Source organism: Periplaneta americana, chromosome 3, assembly GCF_040183065.1.
Source record: "Periplaneta americana isolate PAMFEO1 chromosome 3, P.americana_PAMFEO1_priV1, whole genome shotgun sequence".
NCBI lineage: Eukaryota > Metazoa > Arthropoda > Insecta > Blattodea > Blattidae > Periplaneta > Periplaneta americana.
This window is the reverse complement of record NC_091119.1, coordinates 1,148,464-1,161,870: the sequence shown is the minus strand read 5'-3', so window position 1 is coordinate 1,161,870 and position 13,407 is coordinate 1,148,464. Positions and strand designations below refer to the sequence as shown.

Here is a 13,407-nt window from a genome sequence, read left to right as displayed (position 1 = left end):
TTGGTCCTTTGCAATTCCTCCTCCTGCTTGTAGTTCCATGGTTAATGTTGCTTCTACATTGTTTTTATGGTATACAGAAAATGTCAGTATGAAGAACACCAGAATAAGGAATAGTTTTGCGAATTTTTATATTGCTCCCCGTCACTTCCTTATACTTTTAATGTGAAAAGAATGCCAGTATAAAGAATTTACCAGTTTAGTGAATCTGAAAATAATCTTGGTGAAAGAAGAAGTATTTGTTACAACAAATTTTTGTAAAGAAGTATTGGATATTCTTATATTGGGAAGCAAGAAGGAAATATGGTGCAACTACCAAGATCCGGGTCATTTGAAATCATCATATGCTTATGCCAAAATCTGATTAGGCTAGAGTTCTGATTAACGTGTAGCTTTTTGCACCCAACATCACTGAGTTGCCTTTGAACCCAGGTCAGCTGACTACTGTGGGTGTGCCTGAGTGCCACTGTACTCCCTAGCATCTGTATCCAACTGTTGATGTGTAGACTGAGCTGGATGCGTGAGAAAGAATGATAAAGCGAGTAAAATGGAATTTCATGTGGTCACTTGCATTTTGTTCTGGGCAACAAAAGCAGTAAAAAGAATTCTGTCTACAAGAGAAAAATAAAGTTATACAGGAATGCGACAGGGATATGAAGAAGGGACATGTGGTGAGGAAATAGAGACCTCTTTATTCCTAAAGAACAGGGAAAACCTTACTAGATTCTTTAAAGGTAATGTTTATCAATACTTACGTCAGTTTAACGAATTATTTTTGGATGTCCTATTAAATGCGTTATAATGACATTTTACTGTATTTATTGACAGTAAACATAATTTTCTTGAGTTACATGTTTTACATACTCAAAGTAAAAAAGTAAATTTTGTATACTGGTAAGCCACAGTTTGAGAAGGTATCTCCATTCAATCTGAAAAAGTGCTGCTTTTACTCTCCTGTTGAGAGAGTGACAGGGATAAAAAGTACATAGCACATCTATAACTGTGAATACAAACTTAGCACCAGAAGTAAGTTTCTACTATTAAACTACAATTCATAAAGTCCAGTACAGATTATCAACATCATTGTTCGTAAACACGTGTATTGAAATATACTTTTTTCTATTTCTTGAAGCAGTTACTATTCTAAAATGGACTGACAGTTTTTGTTTCAACTGCCATCATCATCGTCTTTCATATTGTTGTCACGTTCAGAGTTACTACCAGGCAGATTTATGTATGTATATTCAGTAACTGCATCGTGATGTTATGTACAATTACATCATAGACTGCTGTTGTAAGTTTAGATTATACAAAATCTACAGTAGCGCATACTTTTTCACAAGATGTTTCCTTTAAAAATCCATGTACATTGCATTCATTTATCACAGATCTTCGTTTCTTTATGCATGACTGTCTTTCCTTAATTAATGAACGTAATAACTTACATAATAAATAATGCTACACCCCTTCAAGGGCCCAGGCCAACCAGCCGGCTATTGGCCTCACATCCACATGCCGAAGAAGAAGAAGTAGACGATCATTGAAGCAGAATGGAGTTGCCACAATGATTCCCCCAGCCATTATAGCTGGCTTTCGTAACCAGACTTTGCAGCCTACCATAGCTCCCCAAGTGCATCATGATGCTGGGTGGGCACTAGTCCCATATATTGGCCCCCAAATTTCATGAGAAATTTTCTTCCGCCAATGAGGAACATGATTAATGAACAAATTTTGTAAATAAAGGTGACGGGTAACTGTTACAATGCAAGCCATGCATATCCAAATTTATAAGTATTAAATAGTTGTGTTTTTAATTAGTGAAACCTTTGCACCTAACATTTTCTCGAAACTTAATTAACAAATAAAACGTGTTAGGTGAGTGGTGTATATTCAGAAAGTGGAAAAACTCCGAAAGTAAGTGTCCTTGTAGTCTCCACGTGCAAGGTAATGGCTCTGTTCCACGATAAAAGATGAACCCTTTGTTGGTTCTCGGACAGACAGCTTCAAAATCAATAGCTGTCTTCAATTGAATGACTCATATTGGATTCTGTTTATGCGCTCATTGAAATTGGCAATTGGATAATACAGTGAGAATCTCACTGGCTATAGGCCTCTAGGGAAGATAGCTCATGTGCTTATTATGTACACAGTAGACATCATTCTGTGTCTAAATTAATTTGTTTGACAATGTAAGTCTGAAAAATGGTTAAATAGAAGAATTACCAGTATGAGTTGTGTAATTATGGACTAGAACTGAGGTAGCTTAAATCAGCCATAAGCTCACAATTGGTTCAGTGTAGCTATCTCTTAATTTTCAAATCACCGAATTAAATGTTCCTGAAATTTTAAACAACTTGAGGATCTTACTAATAATCCTAGGAAGTGTCTTCTCTGCTAATAGATAGTCGTCAGTGCTCGGTTCAGCCTGACTGAGGATGAAGTAATATATGGTAGAGAGAACTCTGTCCGTAGTAGAGAGTTCTAGATAAAATTTGTTGGCCATTTCTCACGAACATTGAATATTCCTGCTGGGTCATTCCATGCCAAACCATCCAGCCAATTGTACCTCAGATTTTTATGAAACTTTCATAATCATTCTCCCTAAAGGTCTAAATTAAAATATATTTTTTAGAAAAATTTTACCTTGTTAGATTTTGATGCAATTCATGTAAAAAAAAATCTCCTTTTTTTTTTTTTTTTTTTTTTTTGCGCTGTTTTCAATTTTGAACAACTCCGATTCAGTAAGTCCTGAGAGTTTTACATCTCATTTTAAAAGGGAATTTCACGAGCTTCAATTTGATATGTTACTTGACTATCTTTGGTAAGATTATAAAAAATTGAAATAAAAAAAAAACTTTTTTACGAACTATTTTTGAAATAGTGTTGTTTTTAATTTTTAAAAATTATATGTTTGTGGAAAGTAATGATGGATTGCTTTTGTCCAAAAACAGTAAAATTATTATTTTGATTATTTAAAATTCAACCATAACACTGGTCAACAGTGATTCTGTTAAATGAACAATTTCTGCTGTTTCTTATGTAATGTCAAGAATGAAGTCAGAATTTTTCTACCATCCACCATTCTTGTGTAAGTTTAGAAAAATTGATTTATTTTTATTGCTATATACCGTCCTTAAGTGCTAATGGTAAGAAAATATTCCAAATATTTCATTTTATTGCTTTAACAATTGACCTATAACTTTAGATAACTGTTGCCTGTAAAGTCAAAATTCATCAACAAGTTTCGTAACCCATGTTTTCTTTCTCCTAATTTTAAGTGTGGTAAAGGTATCTTATAAAGTGAAACATATCTCGAAATACTGTGTAAATCACAAACAATTTTTGTTATGTTTGTGGATAATTAACTTTGAAAGCACACATTAGAGCTTACGAGTGTTCTTTTGGTTGCTAAATAGATGAGGACAGGAAATGGGCCCCTGAAATTTTGGAATTGAAAATTATATTTTATGCCACCCGAAAGTCTCTTTACAACGCATTTTTTAATTTACAACAAAGTCTTTGATATGATAATTTTATTTGGAGCCAGACTTTACTAATGAAACAATGCTCAGTTTAATTTTTTCTGCCTGCCGATAATTCGAATGAAAGTGAACACCTGCAACAATGCTTAGTAATTCGATTACTCTACCCACTTAGTAATAAACAAAGTTTAGAATCTGAGAACATATTGGTTCATTGACAAATTTTTAATTCGAAAAAGACAATCTGAATCAAGTTCCGGATTAGATGACAACAGTTCTAATTCAAATAATGTAAGCGAAAATTCCCTTCAAGGTTCACGCACGTTTTGTAAATATAGTGATGAATACTAATTGTAATATTGTTTTACGTGGCGTGGAGATGAATATAAACAAAATCCCGAGTGTCTTATATGCGAAAATATTTTGTCAAATCAGTCGATGGTGCCAAATAAACTAAATAGACATTTAGAACTGCCGTTTTCAATATCATACTGTGTGAATCAGCGTTTTTTACCATAAAAGATACCGGTAGTGAAATCTAAACAAAGGAACAGACTGCTGCATCTTGAAGATGATTTTCGTGTTGGCCTATCAATCGTAAGGTCACGTATAGATAAACTCTGTGCAATCCACAAAGCGCAGACTTCACTTTATTTCAAATAGGTGAGTTTTCAAAAATGATAATAAAAATCTTTTATCGGACATCCACCATCATAGATAGGTTGGGATTTTTGACACATGCCTTTCTTTTTCCTAATGCTTGTTTTTTTTTTTAGAATTTCCGATTGTGATTAACATCGACCTATCTACAACACTGGATAACCGACACTACATAGAAGTTATCATACGTTTTTTTCTGGTGGAAGGTGCCTGAATGGTGTTCTGGCATCTTTTTGTTGCATTCTTCATTACGGAACAAAAATATGTGTGAACAGCTATGTTTTTAATATAATTTTTCTTTGAATTCCGCTTAGACTTTGAAAGTCGTAGTTGGATGAAAAGGAGATTAAAAACGACAAAATTGCCGTGCAGTGAACACTAATCATCTCTCCAACTGCTATAAAATATTTTACACAGACTTCCACAACCCTTTTCTCCAGACAAAAAGCACTATTTTTATTATTAATAAAAACAAATAGGTATGTCGCGATATTGTGGGCATTCAGTAAAGTGTCGTCAGTCAAAAAAGGTTGAAAACCACTGCATTATAGTAACAAACCATAGAGTGAACCCTGTGAGAGCATTATATCCTAAGTTTGGACCTTGTAAAATTATAAGTAGGTACCAGTAGGCCTAATTAAAATGTATATAGGCTACATTTTGACATTTGAACTTCATATCGGAACTAATTATAACTTTATAAGACTTGAACTCGGGAAATAATGCTCTCACAGGGTTCAGACTATGACTTGTATATTGGCTACAGTCATAACAGTAGCCTATAAAAATTTTGACCTTTTTAACTAGGCCTTCATAGGCAAGTTCAGACCTAAGAGCCCTAGTTTTGGTATCTACAGAGAAGCAAATAAAAAAAAATTATATAGGCTACTATTTGTTATCTGGGTATGGTGGAGCCAAGTCAGTAGTCTTTTCTAAGCAGCACACGTAGCTGCAGTATATCTCAAACCTAGAATAACACTACTCACTACTGACCAAGATACAATTTTTTAGGGGAGTGGAAGCGTGAAGAATATTCTTCCTTCACCTTAATGATTATTATATGTTCAATGAAGTGATGAGAAATTCTAATATTATGTATGTTTTGTTTGGTTTATATTGAAAACTTTTATATTATGTTACGATATTGAAATTGTTTTTATATTCATAGTATGCTGTGTCCTTTGGACAACTCTTTTCTCAAGTGCAGCTACGTCATTGCTAACGAATTCATTAAAAAAAAAAAAAAAAAAAACAGTTGTGTGGAATATCCAAAATCCACAACTTGATTGTCTCAATTAGACATGACAGGAACAATTCTCGAAGTTTGATTAGTCCAGTTGGTTCTCAACGCTCTCTGTAGCAGTGCTTTATTGTTTTCAATGAAGTATAGTGTAACGATATTTATACCTACAAATGATTTAGACTTAAGTCATTCTCTTTCAAAACTTAAAGCCTCTTCTGATGTGTAAATGAAGCTCTACGTCATTATTGTTATTGTGAATGGCATACCCAACTCTAAATCTCGAGAAAAATCCTTTCTCTGAAGAGGGAAGGTACTTAACCTAACAAATAGTTCCGGCGTTTTAAATACCTACAAATGAGCTATTTGTAGTAGTAATTAAAGTCTGCGAATTTATTGAGACTATAATATACATTGCAAATGAATCACATAGTCATGTCTAACTCATATAACATGACTTTGAACTTCGCGACAATTTGTCGTCTTTGCATGCAAGAAAAACCAACTTTACTCTCGCTGTTCAGCGATGGTGAAATCAGTGAACAAGTTACGCCACTTCGTTGCAAAATCATGAGTTTGGCACCAGCTGTTAAGGTTGAGTATATCTTATTGTATGAAATCTGTATAAAATTGTACCGTAAAATGGCGTGATTAGGGACACATTTTTTACTAGTTTTTATTTAATTGTGTGAAATAATAATAATAATATTAATAATAATAATAATAATAATAATGATGTTGAACCTCGTTTCTCATTATTCAAGCCTATTTACTCTTTGATACAAAAAAAAATAGTAATTAGCTAAATTCGTCTCTATTTACCCCGTTTGATGATTATTTCAATGAATTTTGGAATTTAGAGACATGAATTATAGTGTAATTTGAAATACCGGTATTTAAATTAAGTTCGTTCATTAAACTTACTTAACATTTGCGAATACTTTATGTTCAAATACGAAAATTCGATAATTTTTTTATTAACCACAATGTCTGGAAGCTAAATTTCATTATTTATAATATCGTATTGTAAAATTTTGATTTATGATCCATTGTATTTTGCATTTATTGGAAAAAGAACATGTCTTTTAATGAGGAATAGAAAGCTACTGGTAAAATATGAATTTATTATTTATGTTTTTAGAAAATGTCTCCATGTAGGTCTATACTTCTTTTCTGGAATCTGTGGAGTAAAAGAACCCAAATAAGTCCTTTGCGCAAGTGGTGAGTGAAGGGGGCCAGCCCAATGAGAGCTCTGTGGAAAAGCATTGATTGAATACCAGCATCTAAAATGCCACCCCTACCTATCACCTGTCACGCGCATCTTACCCCTTAGCGGCCGTGAGCCGATGCAGCCCGCAATACATTCCCGCACTCATAGGCGTAGACATGCTCAGCTTTCATGCTGCTGGCGCAGTCAGCTGATTTGCCAATCTTATGCAGGAATTGTATCGGCACGATAGCCATGTCATCTCGATCCTATTCTTGCCTTTGCAAGTCCATGAAAATAAATGAGAGGCGCAAACTGATCAGACTGCAAGCTCCATCCCCACACCACGCAAACAAATTACATGGCGACATCTCTACTACCTTACTTCGTTTTTATTATATTTTATTTTTACAAAAGTTTGTGATACTTCAGAATACCCGTAAGTGTTTAATGTACAATGTGTCAATTAAAAATAATTTAAAAACATGTTTTTCTGTTGTTGGTATAAGAGTAGCTAAATAAATAGGCTACATACAAAAGAGATGTCTCTTGCACCAAAAATAATTGTTCAGTAATGCAATAACGAGATAACTGTACTTACGCGATATTCTGAAGTCGTTCCAAAAATGTTAGCTCCATTTTTCTCTGAAGCATGTGGAGCTTGATTTAAAGTCTTGTTCTAATCTGATACTGAGTATTCACGCATGTAACAAGAAATCTGATTGATAAGGTATTCCCTGTGTTAGTGCTTATTTCTTTCCCAGTAATGACATTAACACTAAAATAGTTTAATTCACTTCATTGTCAGGAATAGAATTGCCAGGTGTCTCATATTTGAGGCATAAAAATCTTTGTACGGATATGAAATTCTTACGGGACACCAAAAATCCCATATTTACGGACATGTCATAGACGGGCAACATTTTTGACGTGAATAAGTCATTAAATTCAGATCCTCACATGGGGTACCAGGACAGAAACATTGATGTAACATTTGTAGAGTGATCCATTGTGACATTATAACTTCGTGACTAGTAACACAATTGAAATAAATGTGGCCTCATTCGATCGGATATACAACTACGATGCGAGCATGGTCTTGAGTTGGCACCGCGCATGCATGAGGCATGCATGGAGACCCGCGGCGACTGGCGGCCATTTTGGGCATGGGCGAAAATTTCTGGGCAGTAGGCCTATATCTCCTGTCTTCGACATGCTAAGTGCCGATTTTGGTGCCAAACGAAAGATCTCGTCTAGATCTGCCGATTTACATTACAGTCTATACAAAACTAGAAAGATATTGACAGTTCTCTCTCGCACACGCGGGAAGGGAGCGACGTTGTGAAGTTGAGCGGTAGTGCAGTGCAGGTGTTTGCGCCGCCTGTCTGCCGTGTCGGTACTAAGCAGCTGACATGAAATCGTGAACTCAAATTTGTATCATACAGTAGTCTTTGACTAGACTAATTTAATAATAATAATAATAATAATAATAATAATAATAATAATAAGCGTATGAATGGACGCGAATATGGTACATAGCATAGACAAATAAATGTACATAGTGTGTAAGCGATAAGTTCTCTCCATTAATACCTTATGACCATTGATTTTTTATACTTGAAACCTAATTTCTTTAATATAGTGTGCAGAGAAAAAACACTGCCATGGAAAAGATCCGCATGTCGAAGCGAAGTTTGCAGTTTTTTAACGTAGGATGCTCCTTCCATCGATAATACATATCACTGTATTGCATCCTTCTGAAAGGCATCTAAATTTATCACCCACTTTTCCACTTTCCTTTTCTTTTCCGGAGTTTCAAGTCGGGAAGGTCCATCCTCTTGCTCATTCAATTTAAATTTCTCCTTTCCTATTTCAACGGTGGTGTTCTTTCCTATTTTGAGAGCCTCTACAGTACTTACTATTTACCACCTGTTGTACCGGAATAAGAGGCCTGCCATCGTATCTTCTTTCTCGAAATAGTCCCGCACATTACAAACCATTTCTCTCTCCTGACTTGTAAGAGGAGCACCTTTTCCGTTACTTCTAGACTCTTGCTGGCCCTTGTAGCACTCCTTTTTTCCTTTGAGCCTGTGATTCGTTTTGTGCCGCTAACTGCAGGAGTGATGCCTGCGACCTCGTGTAAGTGAAACACACGGACACTATAAATCGCGTTACAAATACACTCACAACTAAATTAAATGTAAAATTAAACTCAAACTAATTCTGCCTTCATCAACAACAAAATATCTATGAAAACAGTAGCCGTGACAGAACACCAATACTTGCTGTAACACAGTAACGAAGATTCAACACTTCCGAACAAAGCACGTGCTCGCTGTGAAAGAGTCGGCAACATCGGCCTGTTGTCTGGTCTCTGATTGGCTAGTTTGAGAAGTTGCCACGGTGATGCTTTGAAGCCGCTGAACTGTCAATGCCTTTTTAGTTTTGTATAGACTGTAAACGTATGGACGTAAAATTCACAGTCGTTTTCCCCCAACACAGCCACACTCCGATTTTTTCTCTTTATTTTTGGTACCAAAGGAAGGCAGACAGCAAAAAAGGGTACATTCTTAGACAATTTTGAGTATATGCAAGCCAAAAGCATTAAGTACCTAACCTATCCCTGATTCGTATATTTAAGGCATAACAAAAACCTAAACTAACCTAATCTAACCTGTCATAATTTCGTATATGCAAGGCATACAAAAGTGATATTAACACGTATAAAAATTTCGAGTGTACACTAGGGTGAAACTTCCTTAATGCCACCTAAGTAATGTTGTATACTGAGGAAAGAGTTGTGTAACAGTTGAAGGTGTATAAGCAGAGTACAGACCCACTACGTTATAACTGGAACTTGGATAATTCAGGTGGCCCAGATTTTGTTTCTGGGTTTGTACAAAGGGAAATACCTATGTGCTAGTTTAGCCGCTCTTTTTTAATTAACATCATTGTCTTTAAAAAAGGTAACAATGAAACATATAAATTTAAACATCTAGCTGCTTATGTTTCATTTAGAAGTAATTTTATTCCCAAGTAATAGCTGTGCACGGTTGTTACTTATTAGTATAGGCTATAGCAGTTGTTGGATTTGTGTAAGCCTAGTATGTGTGAGACACAGAAAATGTTTCAAACCAAGGAGTATTCCTCATCCTCATGAACTAAAGAGGAAGTATTGGATTTAGAAAAATAGAACATTTATTTAATACTAGCTAAAAGCACCCGGCCTTGTCTGGGTTTTCCTTTTTGCTTCTGACTTAAGGAGATCTTGGCAACTCAACTATAGAAAACCAAAACGAATTAGGCTACTGTGTTTACTAAGCTCTCCTCGTCTCTAAAGATGAATCTTTACACAGAGACACTTACATGAATTAATGACCTTAGCCAAAAGGCCTGCCAAGACTAACACAACTTAAAACAGCTGAAGATCAGGTACCAAAAAGAAAAGATGTCATCATGTGCCTTACTGTTTTTGTTTTTAATTGTCTTATAACATCCCCTCGTTGCTTTACATCCATTTAGCATAGACTTAATGTTCTACACTGATCCAAAACTGTGCTGACACAAATTTAATGTAGCCTAATTTCGTGTTCATATGTGATTTTTCTTGACGTTTAAAGACAGTTGACCATAAATAGGGAATCTCTTGATCCCAGTCTGAACCCCTTGGGGTATCACGTTGAGTTAAAATTTACTTCTTTATCGGTCATATCAAAGAATCACTATGTAGGCCTAAATAAAAAATTAGGATTGGAGAACTTTGTACCCCTTGTCCGCTTTAGGCCTGCTTATGTCATACCTGGCTTCTTAAATATGACTTGAAAAATGGCGTCTTATAAATACTCGTACATAATGCTAAATACATTTCGAACATGAACAACAATATTTTGAAAGACATATGTTGTAGAATTAGTACACTGTTACTTTCAGTGAGCTTGCGTACAAACATTTACATAATTGTCTGGTAACTTTGTTTGAGACAGCATAATTAAAATACTACGGATATATTATTTATGTAGTAAAACTACGCCAAAGAGAGCTAAGCTATGTGGTGAAGTGGTTGAATTTACATATTATAAATACTTTCATATTTGCTGCATATTATGTTTGATTTTGAATTCTTAAATATTAAACAAAAATGTGTTTTATGCCATATTATATTGTATATTTATCCCACATGACACATTCAATCAAGAGATCGTCCCTCATTTACGTAATTTTAATTTAATGTTATTTTATTCAATATTTCAGTAGCATTATGGCCAAATTTACAATGGAGGAAGAGTTATAACAAAAGATGGGTGTCACCACGTTTCCGATTCGTGATTGGATAAAGTCCAACTTATATTATACATGTATGCTTGAACGTATTTCTTTCTAATTTTTATTGTTTTCAATAATTTAACGTCCGTCTGTCCAATCTTAATGTAGCCTATGTTCTTCTCCTGATTATGAAGGTTAAATGTGCAAACTTTGGCAAATATCAGTTCAAAGCTTGTAGATTTGTATAGACTACATACATACACACACACACACACACACAGGCACACACACACACACACACACACACACACACACACACACACACACACACACACACACACACACACACACACACACACACACACACACACACACACACAGTGACGACCTTTATATATGCAATTACATCTTTCCAATCTGAAACCAGAGGTGCCAAGGATCCCCATGGTAACTGAGTCAGATTCAAGGAAAATGAGTGAGACAACAAGTTTCTTCTATGTATCAAGTTATTTCATAATTAATTAGCAGACTGCAATTTTTGTAATGCAAAATATTTTTATGTAATATTCATCAAGTTTGTGAAAAACAACAGAACACAAAATAAGTTAATATAACTTAGTCCAAATGTTGCACTTAATTGTAAACAATACAAATCTCACTCTTTATGGCAATTTGTTTTATTATACTCAGGCGTTGCTTTCTTACCGTTAGCCACCACTTCTTTTGGTGGTTCGAATGTGTGGCATGGCTCAGGGATGGCCATTTTCATTGTCAAGACAGATGATAATGTACCATGCACGTTCAGTGAAGGTCTAAAAGCTGTTTTATTTTCCCTTATCTTAGAAGAAACATGATCTTCACCAGCATTAGAATGTGGAATTATCAAAACCAATTTTGCAACCTCAGATAGCCTTTGTACCTTACTTCTGCACCTGAGATAAATATGCCCAAATTACATCCATTGGTAAAGGTACCAATTTACTTGCTCCTCATTGTGGCTTCAGCACTTTCCCACAGCTACATCTTCTGAGATAGTCTTGTTTTCAAATTTTGTAATCCACAAATGTATAAGAGTGTGAGATCGGCTTCAAATCAGACGTGGCAGGTCTATGAATCCCAGATGTCAATATTGCATGAACTGATGGTTAATAACATACAGATAAAGGTAAAGGCACATGGTGGCATGGAGGTGGTAGAGCACTAGAATGAGGAGGTGTGGTTAGTGACAAGCTCCGACCAACTTTTTACCCCTAGTAAAGACCGGATACTCAATTTGATAGGAGGCTGAGTGAACCTCGGGCCGTTAGTAATAGTTAGGCTAATATAACAGCTGTAATGGTGTACAGGGTGAACATAAGCCATGCCATTAATTTCAGGGGGTTATTCTTTGAGATATTTCAAACAAAAGAGTTTAATACAGTTGTGTTCCTTTTTGCTTCCTTTTCGAGATAAAAATTGTTTTATGGGTCATTCCATGTCAAACCAATCTACACACAACACCTCCAATTTGGAAAATATTTTTGCTGGATGTAAATATCGCTAAAGTAACAGCAATGGCAAAGTATTAGTCCAGTAATGTCAATAGATTCTCAGATGCGATGCAAGGAAGTATATTGAATTTTGTAAGTTTTAAATCATTTATTTCATTATAATTTGCCACAATTCCATTATTTTGTTAGACAGGATCACGAAATTTGACACGGAAGTTGTAGGCCTATTTATTGCTATAAAGACATAAATATATAGATTTTTCAATACTTATTTACTTACTGGCTTTTAAGGAATCCGTAGGTTCATTGCTGCCCTTACATAAGCCCGCCATTGGTCCCTATCCTGAGCAAGATTAATCCAGTCTCTACTATCATATCCCACCTCCCTCAAATCCATTTTAATATTATCCTCCCATTTACGTCTCGGCCTCCCCAAAGGTCTTTTCCCCTCTGGCCTCCCAACTAACACTCTATATGCATTCCTGGATTCGCCCATACGTGCTACATGCCCTGCCCATCTCAAACGTTTGGATTTAATGTCCCTAATTATGTCAGGTGAAGGATGCAATGCGTGCAGCTCTGCATTGTGTAACTTTCTCCATTCTCCTGTAACTTCATCCCTCTTAGTCCCAAATATTTTCCTAAGAACCTTATTCTCAAAAACCCTCAATCTCTGTTCCTCTCTCAAAGTGAGAGTCCAAGTTTCACAGCCATACAGAACAGCCGGTAATATAATTGTTTTATAAATTGTAACTTTGAGATTTTTTGATAGCAGACTGGATGATAAGAGCTTCTCAACCGAATAATAACAGGCATTTCCCATATTTATTCTGCATTTAATTTCCTCCCGAGTGTCATTTATATTTGTTACTGTTGCTCCAAGATATTTGAATTTTTCCACCTCTTCGAAGGATAAATCTCCAACTTTCATAGTTCCATTTCGTACAATATTCTGATCACACGACATAATCATATACTTAGTCTTTTCGGGATTTACTTCCAACCCTATCGCTTTACTTGCTTCAAGTAGAATTTCCGCGTTTTCCCTTATTGTTTGTGGATTTTCTC

At 35.4% G+C, this 13,407-nt stretch overlaps 1 protein-coding gene across 3 annotated transcripts in view; it reads left to right on the top strand.

The window, feature by feature from the left end:
• Positions 1 to 5,499: 5,499 nt before the first annotated feature.
• LOC138695744 (gastrula zinc finger protein XlCGF26.1-like) overlaps positions 5,500 to 13,407 on the top strand; it is a 31,629-nt gene continuing 23,721 nt past the window's right edge. For all 3 annotated transcript variants that reach the window (XM_069819902.1, XM_069819901.1, XM_069819903.1), the window contains exon 1: positions 5,500 to 5,973. In XM_069819902.1, the coding sequence (XP_069676003.1) occupies positions 5,800 to 5,973 (174 nt within the window). In that variant the 5' untranslated portion in view covers positions 5,500 to 5,799. The remainder of the gene's footprint in view (positions 5,974 to 13,407) is intronic.